Here is a 20,159-nt window from a genome sequence, read left to right as displayed (position 1 = left end):
TACTGAGAGGACTGTGACCTTGATTTTTTTTTTTTTAAGTAGCTTTGTTACTTTTGTCTCTGGTATTACAGCAGAAATGTGCTTATTTTATTTTTAGCTTTGACTGGTACAATATAAAGAGTATATATTGTTTATATAGAAATCTCATGTGTTAGCTGATTTTAATGAAAATTGCTGTACAGAAAATCTATCATACTTCTCCTGTCCTTAGTAAGGGTGGTATCTGATTTTGGAATTGATTCACTGTTTGTTTTCATTGTGAGATACCAGAAAGCAAGCTTATAGAACTAAAATGGAAGCCAAAACCTACTTATATTCAAAAAAGAGCTGGTGTAGTCTATGTTTTTAAGTCTTCCTTTGATCGATTGCTTTTCTGTTTCTTTGACGACATAAAAAAAAAGTAGGGTTTTTTTTAATTATTCTTTTTTTTATTTGTTTTTGAAGGAATCAATTCAGTCAGCTTTTTACAATATGCTTTCTCCAGTTTGCTTTGTGGTTGCTAGTCACAACATGAAACTCATGGGCTAAGTCACCTATTGTTGCTGCTCCCCAGCTGGGTGACTGAAGCTTTTCTAACAGTAGAGGAAGCACTGAAAGTACATGGTGCAGACACTTGTCCAGCCACAAGTTGGTAGGGATGTTCATTAAATTATCTTCACATTAAAATTTTAAGACAAAACTTACTTATATACCAGTATACTGGAAGTAAAAAGATGATTCCTTCAGTACCGTTTTTCACTATTTTTGGTAAAAGAATAAACAATTGCTCAAACGTCTTCAATGTTTGCACTTCAGCAAATTCAGTGTGTGTGAGGAAATCCAGTGAAGCCACAGGAATCTTGGATTTCTGTTCATTTTAAAAAAGATATTTCATATTCATTGTTTGTATTCTGTTCTCAAATACGAAGGCATACAATTGAGTCAAAAGGGGAGTCTTTTTTTTGGTTGCTGATTTGCCATTTTAATGGGTATTCATGTTGCAATTTCTCATCCAGTGAACTATGTCAGTTTTGTAAAGTCTTTTCCTTTTTTGCTCATTTTAATTAGAAGGCAGCCTCTCATTATGATAACCCTCAGGAGGTGTCTGCATCCATAGCAAAATCTTTCAGCTAACACAGGTCAGAACGTAAAAGCAGGGTCAGAATAAAGGGAGGCAGTAATATATGTATCCTGATTTCAGTTATTAAAAATCTGATGGTGTCTTTTGTTCATTTGCTTTAGGCCTTCCAGAGACAAGTGCATGAAAGTCTGACTCAGCTGGAGCTGATCAATAAACAGTATCGCCGCCTGGCCCGAGAGAATCGCACTGACTCTGACTGCAGCCTTAAGCAGATGGTTCATGAGGGGAACCAGAGATGGGACAACTTACAAAAGCGAGTTACCTCCATCCTGCGCAGGCTAAAAGTATTTTTCCATTTTTTAGCCCTTCAAGTTCACTACTATACTTACAAAACAGGAGTGCTCAAGGAGCTTCCTGGTTTAATGCATTTGCAGTGGTTTTGAGGGGATTTCTATCTTTGGAAGAGGAAGGGAGCTCATCAGTCTACTTTGCCTGAGGTAACCAAAGCATGAAATCTGTAGGGAAATGCTTGGTGACCTCAAACACCACCTCCTTCACAGAAGATAGCTTTCATAGGTCAGCTAATTGCAGCTGTAGATGGTGTTACTGAAAGGCATGTAGAAAAGGAAAGATGGTGTACTGAATTTAGGTTAGGTTTGATGGGCATGATAGCCGTTTCCTTGGAGAACCACTATTGCTGGGGGTTTTTGAGTTGTTTGGTTATTTCATGCTACTCCATTTTGCACTCCCCAGCATTTTATTGGCCAGCGTGAGGAGTTTGAGACGGCACGTGATAGCATCCTGGTATGGCTAACAGAGATGGACCTGCAGCTGACCAACATTGAGCATTTCTCAGAGTGTGATGTCCAAGCAAAGATAAAGCAACTTAAGGTAAAGAATAATTGAATGGTAACAGGAGGAGGGATGAGAGAAGGAATAAAAACATTCATGATGGGAAAAGAATTTAAGAAACAATATGCAAAAAATGCAGCTCAACACAGTCTCTTACTGGCAGACTGAGACTTTAGCCTCAGAACTTACAGGCTGTCAGGTTTCGGTATGTACTTGTCTGCCAGAGTAAAAGATCTTTGAGCTGTGAAAATTTTCAAAAAAGCAAGGGTGATAGTCTCCATTCCCTAATCAAAAGAGGAAATGTCAATAAAAATTATTGATGTCAACTCTCCATTATTGCTGACACCTAAGAATTACTACATTTGTCAGCCATTTCTGCATCAGAAAAGTCATTATCTGGAGAGAAAAATATCAAATGTCGTATTATCCAAAATTCCAGTGTGTTAGTTTTAGCATCTGTGTTCATTCTAGACATTTGGTCATGGTCATGGCTTGTTTAGAGAAGAGCTTTCTTTCCAAATACAACAAGCGAGGAATGAGATGGTAAACCAGTAAGTATCACTGTTTTTAAGCTGGAGAGACTGTGGAATGCTAAATTTAATTGCTCACTGTTGCTCATGCCAGAATATTTGGAACAATCCCTGTTAGTTACCCACACACCACTCTTGCTGAAAAATTCTTAAGGTTTGCATTCTTAATAACTTAGGTTGTTACAATGTTGGTTCCATTGATAAAGCATGGGCTTCTCTTTTATACAGGCTTTTCAGCAAGAAATTTCACTGAACAACAACAAAATTGAGCAGATAATTGTGCAGGGTGAGCAACTCATTGAGAAAAGTGAGCCCATGGATGCAGCTGTCATTGAAGAAGAGCTAGATGAGCTGCGTCGTTACTGTCAAGAGGTCTTTGGACGTGTGGAACGCTATCACAAGAAACTCATCCGCCTTCCTGTGTGTATACCTACATACCGACGTATTTGTTTGGTTTGTTTGCTGTTTTACAAGAATGAGGAGAGAGAAAGATGCTGAAACAAACTAATGTGAAACTTCTGTAACTTTCCAAAAATCCTGTGGTTTAATTTTGTTACAACCCTGACCTTCTGCCTCCCTTCATTATCTGCTATTTTTGTCCTGTTCAGAAAGCAAACTCACTAGATCTGGAATTTTTGTAAGTCATCATGAAAATCCATGCAAATTGGAGATTTTAAAAACTTTATTAATGGGGGTAGCAGTGTAGTACTGGCAGTAAGAATAAGAACATCTCCCTGCTCTGTCAGATAGCTTCATTGGCTGCTTATTGGGTTCTGTTTGTTTGAAACACAATGATAAAATGTTTTTTCCCATCAGAATAAACATTTTTCTATAGAACTGAACACACAGTTGAATAATGATTTTTGGTAGCTCAACTCCTGTGGAAGGAAAGGAACAAAACCCAGGATTTTTCAAATATGAAAGAATATAGTGACACTAGCGTTCGTGATAAAGATCACATATACTTCCTATGACTTGATTCCAGAGTTTTCTTGAACTTGATGTCTGCATTGCAGTGGCATCAGTAAAAAGCCTGGATACGCTTGATGTGAGACTTTGTGGTGCCTTAAGTTACTAAAATGAGCTTGCATTATGAATTTTTTTGTTGCTTTGGTTTTTAGTGCACCTTAAAATAATTAAGGAAAATGCAAAAGAATGCAAAATGGAAACCCCATCACTGTGACCGTTGCTTAATGCTACTTTATTTCGCCAAGCCAGGTTGACCATGCAGTGCCTCTGCGCTTTTCATTGATAGTTCTGTTTGCATTATGCTTCTAGCTGACAGATGACGAACATGACCTCTCTGACAGAGAGGTGGATCTGGATGAATCAGCAGATCTCTCTGACATACACTGGCATGACAAATCTGCGGACAGCGTTCTCTCCCCGCACCCATCTTCCAACCTTTCGCTGCCTCTTTCCCAGCCGGTGAGAAGCGAGCGATCAGGTCGAGATACCCCTGCAAGCGTGGACTCCATTCCTCTGGAGTGGGATCATGATTACGACCTTAGCAGAGACCTGGAGACAGCAGTTTCACGGGCACTTCACTCTGAGGAGGAAGACGGAGGACAAGAGAAGGACTTCTACCTGAGAGGAGCAGCTGGTATAGCAGGTATGGTAGCAAATTGTGCATTCTTTTTTCTGCTAGTAAAAAAAAGCAGATGTTACATGTGTGATTGCTTGGCAAAGATGGTCATGGAAAAGTATTTTAAATAGGCCCTGAAGATTTTAAATAACTTTCCCTAAGTGATCCCAATGGCCTTCTGGCCTTAGACACAGCAATGGAGATTCCTGGATGACTACAGCCTTGGAAAATCTCAAAGGCATATATGATATGACAGGGAGTTGGCTGTGTCTCTGTGCTTGTGGCCTGCCAGATGGGATATGTCATCTGTAACAGCAATGCGTCGTAAGTTATTCTGACTAAAAGAAACTGTACTGGATATGGCAAGAAGTGCAGAATAAACTAGTGAAGAAATGCAGTGGGAGAGATCTGCAGACAAAATCATCACATGCTTAAGTAAATCTTAACTCCATCCTTACATAGGCAAGACTCCAGCAACTGAGTGTTTAGCCTGAGGAGGGATCTTGGGTTTTGCTCTCAGGTGAAGTTGGAAATCCTTTCTAAGTGTGTGTGCTTTGTGTAATAAATCTTAATGAGTGAAAGTGCCCAAATGCAGCCAGTTTTGGGGGAAGACATACTGGTATATTATATTCTGTTCTTGTGGCTGTCTTTTGCTTTCCAGATCATTGCTCTGAAAAGAATCAGGTTTGCCTGGATATTAAGAGACTTTGTAGCAGGCTCCCTGGGTTTCAGTCTTCATCTTTTTTCCTTCTCCAGAAAGGATGTTTGCTATTGGAACCATTTATATATTCCATCCCATGAAAAGGTCTCCTGCTGTAAGGAGACAGCCATTGCTGAGCTGTCAATTTAGACTGTGCTTTTATTTTTTCAGATGTAGAGATTCCTGAAACTCTTGAGGCCTATGTAACACTCACAGAAAACGCGCTCAAAAGTATCTCTGGTAGGCATCAAAAAAGACTTAAGAACAGTCAGATGCAAATACCACAGTGCACAAGCATAACTTCTTTCTCTTCTCTGAGCATCTACTATACTTTTCACAACTTAAAAAGATAAATATTTCTTACATGGCAGCATTGGCATGTTAACATAGAAGAATCCTGCTTTTCTGTTGCACTGAAAAGTATTCTTGGGTGCATGGATGAAACAATGGTGTTTGAAGTACTGGCCCTCACACGCTGGCTAACTGAACTAAACTGGCCATTAGGTTACTCTGATCTTTAGTCTCTGGGGTCCTCAACAGGACTTAATACTTCGTTACATCTCTGAGAGAAGAGTGGTTTCTATAAAGATTAAGGCAGAAGGAAAAGATAGAGAGCAAAACCTAATTGTTCATTTCTGTACTTATATTTTTAACACAGCCACAGCTTGGATTATTACTTAGGTGTAAACTTTTAGGTTAGTTGTTGTTTCACGTGATAACAATGCCAAGGTGAGGTACTGTAGTCCAATGTCTTTGTCTTAGACCTTTATATGGGAACGTGATCTTTTTTTCACGTATTTTTTACACAAAATTAAACCTACTGTTTCATTTGTTAGATTACTCTCTCAGAGGGATTAAATGCATTTACAAATGCCTTCTCTCATGATTTCACAGTTTTCCTCTTTTGAAATAATTACTTTATTGCAAATTTGAAATAACAAACATCTAAAATCTCAGTGTCTGTGGCACAGACCTCAGGTTCACTGTCCAATTTTTTTCAGCGAACTAGTGAAATATTATTCTGATTGATTAAGAGTATAAATAGTAGCAGTACATATAGAAAAATATATGTAGAATATATTTATATATTTTCTGACCTGTGAAAATTTTGAAAGTAGCGAGGGGAAAGCAATGTTGAGTATTTTCTTCCAACCACTTGGGGTGAGGCAATGTTTTGTATGAAAAAAGCTTAACCATCAAGAGACTCCATTTTCTATAATTAGGTGGACAAAAGGCTCTCCTTCTCTATGCATGCTTTTAATTGTGTATGAATAAATTTGAACTGTCTTTGTAAACAGATGGAAATCAGGCACAATGATAGAATATGGATAAGAGGGATCTCATGTGGTCCTCTGGGCTTCAGCCTGCTTCAGATTAGAATTGACTGCAACTAATGCATATCACAGAATTCAGATGAACTCTATAAATAAAATACAAGGTAGTTCGGCTTCAAAAGCATTGGTATGAGTTCCAAAAGGCTTGGATAAATACCACTTTGCAGATCTGTTAAGCATAACTTTTATCAAACGCCTACTTGGGAAAATACTATAAATTTTACTGCTTAGTGTGATTCCCTTAGTCAGTCATGGACTACTTGCTGTGGGCCTTCAAGACATCCAGTCATCTATAGACTTTGAGAAATAATTTATAACTGTATTGCTTAGTGTTTATATACCGCTTTTTATCGTCAAAATTATATACAAATAGGATCCTTTCATGTAGATCGAAATTCCACTATATTTTAGTGGAGAGAAGGAATACAAAGAGAAATGAGGAGAAATCAAATTCTAACGTGGATTTGGATCAGGAGTTTGGGATGTGATGTTTTATTTGAGAGTGTTTGTGAAAGGCAGCAAGGCATTCTCCAAAATCAGTGAAGTTAGAGCACACCTTGCCAAGAACTTTCCCCTTCAGAGAGATGAGGAATTCTCTGAAGGAAAAAAGTCACTTCAGAATAGTTTGCAAGCCTGCTTTAAACTTTGGACTCTTTCATAGAATGCTTATGACAAGCATGTTCATTGGTATAGTCATCTGTCCTCTGAAAGTCACTAACACCCTCTAATGTAACTTGTAATCAGTTTGCTTTGACATTGTACCACTCGTAGTGCTGCAGTCAACATTTCTCTTTTACTGTCTAATCTAGATAATATTCATCACATTGATCTGCCTGGGCAAAAGGTAAGAAAAACTTTGGCAAAACTTGAGTGACAGTTACTGGTTTTGGTTTTGATACAGGGGAACCTGGTGCCCTGGAAGCACATATTCGACAGCTGGACAAGGCTTTAGACACCAGTCGTTTCCAAATACAGCAAACAGAAAACATCATCCGCAGCAAAACACCTACAGGACCAGAGCTGGATTCCAGTTATAAAGGATATGTGCGTGAATTTTGGAGCACAAGTTGAATAAGCACTCCAAGCTTAGATTTGCTTTTGAAAGATATGTAACTGTTTCAACAAAGCAATTAGCTATTACTGCTTCTCAGACTTACTCGCTCATGTGGTTGCAACCCTTAACCTTAACATACTATTGTTGTTTGTTATTAGTGTGTTTACAATAGCGTAAGATTACAGGAACATGACTCTTGAGGAGTTTATTTTCCTATTACGTTTTTGCAAATGTCCAAAAGTACTTTCTCACACGTGTTTTTATCCATCTAATGATGATATATCCTTGTTAAAAATTGCCCTGCTTTTAAGAGCAGGTTTTATAGCTTCATGCACAGTATTCATCTTGCTGAGAATTACAGACATGCATCATGGTAAGCAAGGTTGCATATATGGAATGCATGAATGAAAATTTTCTCAAGGAGATTTTGTAGAAGAAAAATCTCTCTCTAAATCATTCAAATAATTTTATTACTGACAGAATCAAAAGATTAGCTGCTTGCAGGCACAGTAATATTTCCACACTTACGTTCATTTTCATCACACCTTCTAGTGGTCTCTGCCATAGTGTCTTTAACATTTAGAATAGATCCACCTTAAGTCATCCAGCACAAATGGCACAGAGTCATTTCTGTTTAGTCTGAACTTAATGCTTTAAGCTTTTATTGTGTCCATATATATTTCTTTGATTGCATCAGGACAAATTGTTAAAGTAATAGTTTTTTATCTTCACACTTAGACCTACTTTCAGAATATTTTGGAACTTGCATTGTAATTTGCATTTTCTGTGTGGTTAGTCCTGTACAGTGCATATTGAGCTGGGATTTTTTTGTTTGTTAACACAGATGAAGCTACTAGGTGAGTGCAGTGGAAGCATAGACTCAGTAAAAAGGCTTGGATATAAACTGAAGGAGGAAGAAGAAAAACTATCTGGACTTATTAACCTGAACAGTACTGAAACACAAACAGCTGGTAAGTAACATTTAGTTCTTTGGTAGAAAGCAGTTACGAAAATTAGCAAATGTGAAGTTTTTCTGAATAAATACTTGGTATTATTTGCTGACATACCTATTTGACATGACATACAGGACTGCGTCTGTTACCTTGTTCTGCTTAACATCTCTTTATAGGCATAGTAAGGAATAGTAAGTATTCCTTGTATATGCCCTATAAGGACATTAGGCATACAAGTGCATTTTACGAACCACTTCATAACATGAGACGTAACCCTAAGCCTTTCAGAAGTCCCTGTAGGTGCAATGCATTTTTGTTGAATGTTTTCCTGTTAAAAAAAGTTGTTTTGATTGCTGTTCAAAATGCGTAAATCAGCATTCATTTATTCTAATAGTACCTTTCACTTCTAATATTTTCTGTCTACAATAGAGAAATCTATATATTCATCTGGTAGAACTATTAACCTGACTAATTTTAAGCATCAACTGTAGAACACGAGGTACTGCATTGTAAAAACATGGATTTGTTCCAGAGACTATAAAGGCAACGTCTGCATTCTTTGCTTGGCAAGATATGCTACCCATGCAGCCCATTTTTTTGTTTTTGGGGGTTTTTGGGTTTTTTTTTTTTATTAGTATTTTAAGTTGGTAGAATGATGCAACTTGCCCTTCTGCCATAGCATTTCAAGAAAAGTAAGAAGAAATAGCCCCTAATTTATTTATTTTTAGCATAGGTATTTATCCAATGCATCAGCAGTAGCTTAGGCAAATGTAGTGAGGTGTGATTATTAAATTGTGATAGGTACAAATACCAATGAAAATCATACTATATATGTGGCTCATTAGACATTGAGATCCCTTGTCTGATTTGCATTTATGGTAATTTCTGATGTTTTTATACCATCATAACCTGTTTTAGAGACCTGCATGTGTCAGCTTAATTCTGTTCATAGAAGTCTGACATTAGAAAGTGGTAAAATTGCCTGCTGCCTGGAATCACCCAGGTTTGTTCTTTCTCTCCAGCATCACATTCTTCAGTCTAACTTTGTTTTCAGTGTGGTGTTTTGTGGGTTAGGGTTTTTTCATTTTTATGGAGCCCTTTTTGTCCTGTACAGGATTCAACTGATGCAATTGTGTGATGTGGCTTGTGTTTTTTACTTTTGTTGAATTTGGTGTTTATCATTACAGGTGTAATTGACCGATGGGAATTAATCCAGGCTCAAGCTCTAAGCAAGGAGCTGAGGATGAAGCAGAACCTTCAGCAATGGCAGCAATTTAACTCTGACCTTAATAGCATTAGGGCTTGGTTGGGAGAAACTGAAGAGGAACTGGAGCAGCTGCGCCGCCTTGATCTCAGCACTGACATACAAACTATTGAGCTCAGAATTAAAAAACTGAAAGTGAGTTTTATGTCTCTTTTCCATGAGTTGCCCTGTAAACAGACCTGAGTGCAACAGGCATGCTGTAGAGGTTGCCAATAGTTGCAGCTGATTTGCTCCATTTTGCACATAGTGGGCTACTGCTGATAACTAAGTTACTGGGAAAGTGATTTTATAAATCATCTTTTGGCAGAAAAATGTATCACTGGCATTTACTGTATAATCCAAAGGAATTATTGAAATAGTAATGTAATTCTGGAGAAATTCCTTAATTCCAGAATGTATAGATAATTCCTGATGTCAGCCAAGCTGATGGGGGGGGGGGGGGGGGCGGGAAATGGGAGAAGAAAAGAAAAAAAAAGCCAAGTTAAAGCAAATCTCTTCTAGTCAAAATGGTAACAGAATAGGTACTTTACAAGAAATGCCTCACTGGGACATATTTGTGTGGAGGAAGGAGAGAGTGCCCCTGCTCTCACCATTACAACATAGGAAAAATTTGGCGTCATGTGTCATTTTGCAACATTCTGTTTCTTCTTCTGTAATCTCAGATGCATCAGGATATCAGGATCCAAATGCTGCTTTGGTGATCTTTCCTGTATATTTTACAGCTATAAAGATCTGCAAATGTGATGGTCCACAACTTCACGTTCAGTTACTAGCATCTTATAAGCATGGGCACAAAAATGTGGGAGCCGATGTTGAAATGCACTGTGCTCCCTGCCAGGAGTGAGGTGGACAGGTAGTGAAGACTGTTTCCGGCACTGATCCATCTAAAGCATATTAATGCTGATCTTCCCTCTAATCCAAATATAGCTGCCATAAGTATTACAAAGGTCACTGTGACATAGGGCTTATTAGTAAATGCTGTAAAGTAGGTGGAAAAGGGGGCATTTCATAAGAACCCTGTTCTTGTCTCCCCCAGTTTTGGAAAGGCCGTTAGTGCCCTCCAAACCAAAAGAGGTAAGGTTTCTTTTATGGCTTCCAATGTAAACAAATTGGAGTTTTTATACATGTCCTGCTTCTATAAATTGGAGTAGGTTGTTTATACTCTTTGTATGTTTTATTTTCCCTCAGTAAAAGCTTTTAATTTAAAATAGTGTTGACAGCAGTTTCTACTTGAAAACATGCTGGTTTTTATGTTTATCAGCAAAACTGAGAAGTGAGGGCAAAAGTTTTATTGAAAGCTAAAGTACAATTGTCCTACATCTCTTTAAAGTTTGTTGGGCCTGCTCTGTCTTTTAAATATCTGAAACATAAGCCAGATCTTTAAAACTCAGCTATGACTTCAGGCTTTTAAGACTTTACAAGTTTAATTAGCTTGTTCTAGTTTATGCTCACAGTAAAATTTTTAGTAGATGTTAAAGAGTGAACATTTGCAGTCACAGAGTGAGCACAGAAATCTCATATCCAGAGTAAAGAGACTTATTACAGTGAGGTACCATTCTGCAGCTGCTGATGGCAAATCATTGCATTCTTGTGATGCCTTCTCTGCTTGGTTCTTCTGAAAGTCACATGCCAATTTCCATCCTTTCTTCCCCTGTCCCACTTTGTCTTATTTTCAAGGAGCTGCAGAAAGCAATTGATAACCGCAAAGCGATCATCTTATCCATCAATCTGTGCAGCTCAGAGTTCACGCAGTCTGACAATGAAGAGAGCAAGAAGCTTCAAGAGCGTCTGTCTCAGATGAATGTGCGCTGGGATCACGTATGCAGTATGATCGAAGAGTGGCGGTGCTCATTGCAGGATGCATTAATGCAGTGCCAGGTCTGTATTGCACTTGTTTTAAATTGTTAGTGTCCCACATACCAAAAATGTAATCTGTATCATTATCTGGTGTGCTCATTATCCAGCCTGAAACACCCATAAAGCCAAAATACAGCTTCAGCATGTGGTTTCTGAAAGGTACACCTGCAATACCTGAAGCATGTGTTTCCAGCCCAAGATTTTCCAAATTTGTCAGCTCTGGAACAGTATTCTAATGTACTATTCTTATGCTTCTTTGTAAGTTATGTTATTTAGCCAGTAGTGACCTATCGTAGGATAAACGAAAAACCTGAATTTGACTGGAATTTTCTGCTACACTATTGAAATCATCACTCATCACTTGCAGGATTTCCATGAAATGAGCCATGGTTTGCTGCTTTGGTTAGAAAATATTGACAGAAGAAGAAATGAGATTGTGCCCATCAATCCAAACCTGGACTCAGAAGTGCTGCAGGATCATCACAGGCTTCTAATGGTAGGGTTATAATCACCCTTTTCTCTCCCAAAATGCATCATTAGAAAAACACCTAATCAGATTTATCTTTCTCTTGATGGTTAGCATTGTGCATTGCATGCTAACACACAACTATGGACCGATGTCAGTACCTAACTTTGGTAGGAAACACTAACTTCAGTTAGTAGCATAACTCATGATTTAAAACCTCAGACAACCACTAGGCTGCTGCCTGTCTTCCAGTCAGATTAGAAATGTTTATTGCTTCTCTTTTCTATTTCATTAATTTCAAATGTCCATCTATGTGAGATCTACTTCTTTTTTTCTTTATTTTTTTAACTTCCATTAAAAAAATCTGGTGCTTGCTTTGGCAACAGCAAATCAGACGTGAACTGCTGGAGTCTCAGTTGAAGGTGGCATCACTGCAAGATATGTCCTGCCAATTGCTAGTCAATGCTGAAGGCAAGGACTGTCTTGAGGCCAAAGAAAAGGTGCATGTCATTGGAAACAGACTGAAGCTCCTCTTGAAAGAGGTCACACGTCATATTAAAGACCTAGAGAAAATCCTAGATATTTCAAGTAGTCAGCTGGTAAGTCATGTCTTTTTATTCCTTGCTGTTCGCTGGGCACGTTTCCCACTGTTTTGACTGTCTTTCTCTGATCAGTGCCGTTGGCTGCACTGTTTTTGTTGTTGGCAGTACTTATCAAGATGGTACACATGTAATCTTGAATATCATAAAGTAATCTTACACTGTTGTGATATGGTGGGGTTTTTTAACCCAGTAATATTTTTGCTATTGTGTGTAGTAATAAGCATTGAGCATCTTGGTTGGTGTATCCTGCCATTACTGATTCAGTCAACTGGCAAGGAATATGAGATGCTGATTCTAGTTGTAGTACTGAAAATTATAGTGTGTCAGTTGTTACAGGACAGGAAGATAATGCTCACTCTGTCAAAGAGGAAAAAAAACCCAAACAAACCCAAACCATAAAATAAATTCTGTAATGGGCTAACAAATCCCTCGGTGCCTCTGAGCTTTGAGCTGTACTCCACATCTTTTCAAATTATCATGTATCTCAGGGTATTTGAGAGGGAGTTATGCATACATCTTTGTCAACAGTGGCAGGTACAAAGTAACGATTTCAAAGTTCCTCTTTAGTTAACTTTTAAAGTCTTGGATTAGCGGAGTGCGTAAGGCATGAGAACTCAGCTCGTCCCTCCTTCAAGTAAATTTCTGCCTCTTTTAAGTAAAATCTTGGTGATACCAACCTCTTCTTGTAATTAGAGCAACTGTTCTTTTTCTTCTGAAATTACTTCAGTGCAAAATGTGTCACCTAAAGCAATTAAGTTTTAACTACCTATTTGCTTTTATTTTCCTTCAGGCCTAACAGAGAAAGCATGTAATGCTTAGTCTTAAATTTTGTTACCAAATTTTGTAACTGCTTTATTTAATTTGCTTTGGAAATAATTCTGCTGGGTTTTCACTCGCAAGGGGTGGAGGGTGGAGGTGTGGTTTATTTTGCTTACCTGAATAGCTAGTTGCTGTATTTCTGAGCTCAATTCCTTCTGAACTTTAGGAATTGTCCTCATGGTCCTCTGCTGATGAATTAGACACATCAGGTTCAGTGAGTCCTGTATCTGGAAGAAGCACTCCAAGCAGACAGAGAACGGTAATTTTGTGTCAGATAAATTTTCTGCCACCTCCTGGGTGGGAGCTCCAGATGTCTACAGTAAGCTGGAAGGCCCCCCTTCTCACTTGATAGGAAAGGCAATGGCTAAACCAAGAACAAAACACAGCTGCTTTCCCCAGCCCTGCTGCATATCCCATCCTGCATGAAAACAGAAGTGGTAAATACGGTCCGAAACCAGGGCTGTCAGTGTGGTTGGTTTACCATGGTTTGGCATGTCGTGTCTCTTGTATTTTGTTCTAGTGATGACAGCATCCTGAAGTCTGGTCTTGTGTGGTATAATCAGTCCCCCATTTCTGTTTGGCCTTCTCTTCAGAGCTGCTTCATCGAAAATCTCAATAAGATCTTTTTGTCATTTCTGATGAAGGTTGCAGATGGTCTTATTGAGACTTTGGATGAATGGCTAAGTAGAGCTGAAGGGCATAAAACATTCAAAACAGCTAGTTTCACAGGACCTAATCAATGGCTATGATGGCAACTCTGGAGTTGTCTATTTACATTGCTGGCACAAAATTCAAGAAATATAGCAACACATGCCTAGTACTTAACACTTCCATACTCTGAGCCCAAAATGGAACTGCAATTATTTTGTCTTTTTCTGCAATTCTATTGGTTGATTACTTTGCTTTTTTCCTTAGTTCTTAAAAAAATCAGGTTAGTTTTGGGTTTTCTTTTTCATTTGCACTTTTTGTAAAGCCTCTGAGTTCTGTCTTGATAAATTTTATGGCTCTTGAGATTGATTTTTTTTGTTGTTGTTACATTCACTAGTTTCTTTTTAGATGCTAGTATGAGAATGTAAAGGAATACTGGCTTTTCAAAAGGAGAAAATATAAACCTTAACGTTCTATTTCAGAGGTCAATGTTTTTATCTTTTTAATTTAAAATTAAATAACTAATAAAATTTCTGATATCACAGATTTAACTGGACAATACCTGACCATTACAGGAAATGGAGAAGTATTTTACCATAAAATCTTTGTTTAAAGAGTATGTAGAATTATAATAGGTTTCATCCTAACATTTTAATAACCATTTGTCTATCTCTAATTTGTTAGTGTTTATGTACATGATTTTTTAATTTGTTCCTGGTTTTGTCTATAATGTATAGCTAAGTTTTATGATTTCTTGGGGTCTGGTTTTCAAACTTACGGGTTTTGCACCCACAATTTTGGAGTCTGAAGTGATGTTGTTTAGATTTTCAGTGTTGAATATACTGATGTTAATAAATAAATACTAATTCCAAAAAATACAATCAGAATTATAATAACCTAACTGCATTGAATATTCCAGCAAATAGTTGTGAGTGCAGGAATGCACCTACAGTTATTTGGCCTTCAAAATTGTGGGAAGGATGGGGGTGGAGAAGAGGCCAGACTCATCACAGGAGGCCCTTTGACCTTTTTTCCTTGAGAGTATTAATTTTGCTGCATTTGCATTTTGAAATATCTGTATTTGCCCATATTCAACGCAATATTTTTTTTTTCTATTTCGTATTAGGAATTATTTAAGCTAAATTTATAGTGATTTTTTTTAAAATCCAGAGCTACTTTTCAGAAACGTAATTACTAAAGTGTCATTTTTGAGTTCACTGTGTATGTTCCAATCATTTCCATACTCAGCTAGGTGCAAAGAAAAGCCAGTTTCCTTGGTTCATGGGTATTGGTCACTTCATTTGGTTTTTTTTTATGTTTCCTTTGCTGCACTTTTAATTTAGTTTCATCAGTAGCTTGTCTTTATTTGCCTGGACTGAACATTCTTCTTTCTTTACCCCCTGTTCATTGCAAACAGCCACGGGGCAAATGTAGTCTCTCACAGCCTGGACCCTCTGTCAGCAGTCCACATAGCAGGTACCTTATTCTCCTGGTTTCCGCACTCTGTTCTAGAACCCCAAGAGGATGATGGAAATTGGCCGTGATTCCTCTCCGTCCGCACCGACTCCATCAGGTGGCCAGGACTTAAACAAATGAAAACTTCCTTTTGTTAATAGTTTGGCAAAATGGGATCTCAATTGCTTCAAATTCTCTGTTAAATAGAAATACTGGCGGATTCTTGATCATCTACAACGTTTTGCTTCCCAGGACTGCCATGTAATCAAGATTTATTTTTCATATGCTTGATCAGGATGACTGTGTGTTCACACTCACGGTATTTAATGAGTATTTTATTTTGGCGTGGTTTGACAGAAATGCCAGTAGATTCATGGCAAACACTTTTTATCATCCTCTTTACCTCTAGATATTAAATTAAGGCAGGTAATAGGCCAATACCATATCCTAGAATTCACAAAACCCACAGATCTGGATGAGACATACTAACATCATTTTCTTTTTCTTTGCTTTTCTTTTCTTTTTTTTTTTTTTTCTCCTGAAATGTTTTGTTCGGTTTGTGGGTTTTCAGTATTTAAGACTCAAAATTAGAAGTCAGAATTTGAGGGGTTTGAGACTTGGGGTCACTTTCTTCCCCCCTCCTAAGACGACTGCAATATAACATGCTAACATCGCCATGACTCTTGCCAAGTGCTTGCATCCGTGTATTGCTCTGGGAGCAGCACTGCCCCATCTCTCTGACCAGTAGAGAGCAGGCTTGCAGCTACAGCTTTTTGCTTTCCACCTTGTCTCCAGCAACCTGTCATCTCTGCAGCTAACAGTGCTTCTGCGTTCTTTGTTGTTGTCAGTGTGATGCGTGTACCTTCACTCTTTCACTGATCAGTTCACTAGCCTCTGGAGTTAAGAAGTTACCAAAAAAACCCGTAAATGAGCCTGCCAATATGTGTAACGAGGGTGTCTTCTGCTATTTAAGAATCTTACGCGTTGCAACACCTAAAATAATTGGAAAGTGTGATGAAAATATATTATTCCTTATATTTAAGTCCTAAATCTCATTTATTCTCTATATATCAAGAATTAATTAATTTATCTTTAAAATAACTCCTGTTAAAGTGAAAGATTTGGTGTTGGAAAGAAGGCAACACTAGATTTAATGCAGTGATTGAGCGATAACCAAGCAGACAAAAAAATAGCTTGGGAGTATTTATTTTCATGAGCAACATCAACACATTATTCAGCCAAATTATTCTCAAATATAAATTAAATGAAGACTTAAGACTACTTACCATGCAGATATTTACATAAACACTTCTTTTTTTAAAAAAAAGTTTTATTTATATGTGTAGTTAATGACTGTGAGTGACATAGTTGCAACACCACATGGCATAGCAGATAAAACAAGTAACTGCTTCCACTGGTACTAAGCAGCTGCCTTATTTTTAGGGCTTTATTTTTATTTCTTTGAAATATAAGGAAACCACATAGAAAATAGGTGACATATACACACCATCTTTCTGTCTGATGGAGAAAGATGTTTAATGTTTTGAACTCCAGTCTGCTATGAAGCTTGGCATTTTGTTTCTTTTGGGGAGTGGGAAAAAGGAGGAGTGGGGCTTTACTCTGCAGCCATTAACAGCTAGGAGGAATGGAGGATGTCCTCAGCAGATCAGCATGCTTGCACTAGCAATGTTGTACTTAAGAAACATACTATGTGCGCTCTTCCGCTCTCCTGTACAGTCAGACCACTTCTGCCAGCCATTTGAGAAGGTTCCTGGTTGTAGGTGCGAGCCGCTGGCTCACATTGCAGCTGGCAATGCTTTGCAGCTTTGAGATCAACCTCTATTCTAGCAGCGGCATTGGTGCGGCACCTTTCAGATCAAGTCTTTCCAGCACTGTTTATTAACACATCTTGTAGCAGTACAACACAATGTTCAATTTGTCATTCAGACAAGCGTGGAATACGAATGAGTCACTGCTGAATAGGAAACTTAATCAAATGCGCAAGCCAGACAGGTTGTGGTTGATGTATAATGTGGTTTTAACTGATAAAGTGGTACAAGCTGTCACTGTGTTCTTTAATATTTTGACATACCTCTGATCAGAGTACTTTGTGTTTGATCTTGCACTGGATCAGCAAACCCTGATAGAGTTTAGTATACAGGAGAACTAAAGTTAATTTTAAAAGGTTTATCTTTTAAACATAGGAGGTTGCGAAGGAAAGTTCATTTAAAAATTAGAGGGGTTGTGTATGTGTATAACAAGTGTGATATCACTTTGCCTTCCCCATTATCGTAGCAAAAAGACAAGCACACATAGTGTGATGCTAAGCAAGGTACAAGCTTAAACTAGATGTTATGTGGTGGATTTCACTAAAGGCTCATTCAAGTGGTGTTAGTATTCTTATGTGAAGTGGGAAAAGCAAATCCAAGAAGCAACTCTCTTCTTTCATTAGTTTGAGCTGTCATAAAGGCACACCTGAATCTGTGCCTGTGGATTTGTTGAAGAGATTAAAATGTTAAAAAGATTAAAATAGTGGTTCAATTTGCTCAGGGGTGTTTACATTGTCTCTCTTGAGCAGCTCTGTCCAAGTCTTGGTGCCACAGTGCCGACCTCCATTTCCCACTCTCCCCAGGCCTCCCCAGATGACTAGCGGATATTTAGAGGTCACCTGCTGTTTCTGGAGCAGACCAGGCCGCAGCACTCTCTGTGCCTTCAGCCACGAAGTGGCAGTCATTGCCACACAGTAGCTCAAACATGAGGTTTGGGCCTGGTTTGCCATGGTTGTTCTCCCAGTTATCTCCCGCACTGTCACTTAGAGCCTGTTTCTTAAACTTCGTATTTAACTGCCTTTGAAACGGACATATTCATCATCTTTACAGGGTAAGCCAAAGCTAAGGCTGAGGTGATGTGATGCTGAGATTTAGGGTGAGAAGTCAGAATACAGCCAAACAAGGTTGCTCCTAGAGAGACTCAGGCCACCAGGAGGAGTCGTTGCCTGCTCTTGTGGACAGAACATCATACGTTCTGTGTAACTCTAGCAACCTCCATCTTAAAAAGTTAGAATCAATGGGAGTAAAAAGTCTTTTGGAAGGTTGTTATCAAATTTAATGTCTCTGATTGTCTGGAAGTACAATAACTTCCACCTTGAATGTATTGATGGTTAAATGTAGTAATTTGGTTTTATGCCAGCATTGTTCCTTTTACTTTCTCAACTGTTCACCCTCCTTTTTCTGTATTCCACACTATTTTGTAAAGGATAGTTTTAGTATATCTCAGGTTTGATATTAGTAAGCTCAGCTTGTGATTTCCTTCATAGGAGAAATACTACATCTTTTTGACTCCTTTAAGCTTGTGTAAGTTTGACTTCATCTTCCAGAATTATGTTAACTAAAATGATACAAACTGTTCTAGGTGAGATCTGACTAGTGCCTTATAGAACATCATTAAAACAACCCTTTTCTCTTCTGGAAGTCTTGAATTGAAATAGACTTCAAAATTTCTTTTGTCCCTTTTCACAGCTATTCACAAGCCACATTACTGGTTTGTCACCATCCTGTGTCAAAGAGCTCTAGTTTCTCTTCATTATCTTCAGAGTGTGAACTTCCAAATTTATAGCAGAAGTTTTCTATTTCTACCCTGTCTACTATAATCTTAAACTCCCTGAGCTACCTCTTAAACCCATTGGGTTCACCCACTTCTTTTCCGTGCAAGGAGCCAATCCTATTCTGTATTTGCAAAGACTTCAAACTTCTGTCATCATACAGATGGAATTTGCTGGTTTTACATTCTGTGCCATAGTCTTTTCATAAAGATACTAAATCGAGACTCATCCTTGATTAACTCCAATAACATCCTGCTAGCCCAGCAGTGCCTCTTTCAGTGTAAGCCTGTTGTCAGCATTCCATTAGTCACTTTGCCATTAAACTCACTTTATTTATTCCTATCAGCTTCACTAGAATGATAAATTCTTCCATTACAATCTTTCAGATGTGTACTGCAATACAGATAGATTACTTCAACTATATTTTCCTTGGGGGGGTGGGGATAATCAGTCGTCTTTAAAAGAAGGCACTTGTCTGAGCTGAAATTAAAGTTCATTTTGCCCATCCACTCTATAGCCTGGTAAATTAGTTTCTCATCTCTTGAAATGCTTAGGAAAGAGTTCCAATTTTATAACATTGCAAACTCCCAAAGTAAGGGTAACTATTGCTTGCACTTCCTAGGTTAATTTATGAGATTTCCTGACATGAAGAAGCTTGCTGTTGCCCAGGTCTGTAGCTGCACCTTCCCCTTTTATCTAGTAAGTAGGAGTTGTGTATGGAGTGAGTAGCAGCTGGCCTTCCTTCCTTCCCTCTTCAAACAGGGGCCAGTGTGACAAACGGTGGAGCAGTCAGAAGAGAGACAGCTAAAAATACACGCTCAAGAAAAAGCATTGATCTTTTCTCCAAAGTACTTCAGCTTTCCCTTTTCCTGCTCTAGTAAATAGGAGTTTTGGCCCTTGTGAGTACTGAGCCTTTTTCATTAACAATGTTTATTTTTTACCATCTCTCCTTATGAAAGCCATTGGTCTAAGCTGAGCAATTCCAGTTTTCAGCCGATTATGTAGATTACAGAGGTGTACCTGCAATAAACACAGGCAATGCAGCACTCGAACTTTTTAGAACTCCCTCTCTGAAGATGTTTTCATAATGTTTCGTTATTTGCTTTTTTAATTTTTTCCAAGCAGTATTAGAGACTATTCTTCAACACCCTACTTCACTGCAGAAAGTGTTTTGAAAAACTTTGCCATGAACCGTTTCGATTTTTGGAAGTTTGTGTTCCTTGTTAAGGTCAGTCATGCAGCTTATACATACCACTCTTTTTCTTTTTTTCTTTTCTTTTTTATTTTTTTTTTGTAAGACACAAAGCAAGAAGTGCTGGATTGTGCTACTAAAGCAGTAGGAAAAGAAAAGAAAAATTACATGCTAAATTTGCCTGCTC

At 38.2% G+C, this 20,159-nt stretch overlaps 1 protein-coding gene across 14 annotated transcripts in view; it reads left to right on the top strand.

Annotated features, from left to right (window-relative positions):
* The window catches only part of SYNE1 (spectrin repeat containing nuclear envelope protein 1), a 330,006-nt gene that overhangs the window by 294,040 nt on the left and 15,807 nt on the right, over window positions 1-20,159 (top strand). For 9 of the 14 annotated variants that reach the window (XM_040598152.1, XM_040598147.1, XM_040598150.1 and 6 more), the window contains 13 exons: window positions 1,222-1,404; window positions 1,814-1,951; window positions 2,671-2,862; window positions 3,721-4,054; window positions 4,899-4,967; window positions 6,963-7,105; window positions 7,960-8,086; window positions 9,256-9,467; window positions 11,010-11,210; window positions 11,557-11,685; window positions 12,042-12,254; window positions 13,243-13,335; window positions 15,142-15,200. In XM_040598152.1, coding sequence (XP_040454086.1) covers window positions 1,222-1,404; window positions 1,814-1,951; window positions 2,671-2,862; window positions 3,721-4,054; window positions 4,899-4,967; window positions 6,963-7,105; window positions 7,960-8,086; window positions 9,256-9,467; window positions 11,010-11,210; window positions 11,557-11,685; window positions 12,042-12,254; window positions 13,243-13,335; window positions 15,142-15,200 — 2,093 coding nt within the window. The remainder of the gene's footprint in view (window positions 1-1,221; window positions 1,405-1,813; window positions 1,952-2,670; window positions 2,863-3,720; window positions 4,055-4,898; window positions 4,968-6,962; window positions 7,106-7,959; window positions 8,087-9,255; window positions 9,468-11,009; window positions 11,211-11,556; window positions 11,686-12,041; window positions 12,255-13,242; window positions 13,336-15,141; window positions 15,201-20,159) is intronic. The other 5 variants (XM_040598158.1, XM_040598157.1, XM_040598151.1 and 2 more) reach the window with 3 other exon arrangements.

Source organism: Falco naumanni, chromosome 6 (assembly GCF_017639655.2).
Source record: "Falco naumanni isolate bFalNau1 chromosome 6, bFalNau1.pat, whole genome shotgun sequence".
Classification (NCBI taxonomy): Eukaryota; Metazoa; Chordata; class Aves; order Falconiformes; family Falconidae; genus Falco; species Falco naumanni.
The sequence above is the reverse complement of the archived record's forward strand: the minus strand, read 5'-3'. Positions and strand labels throughout refer to the sequence as shown.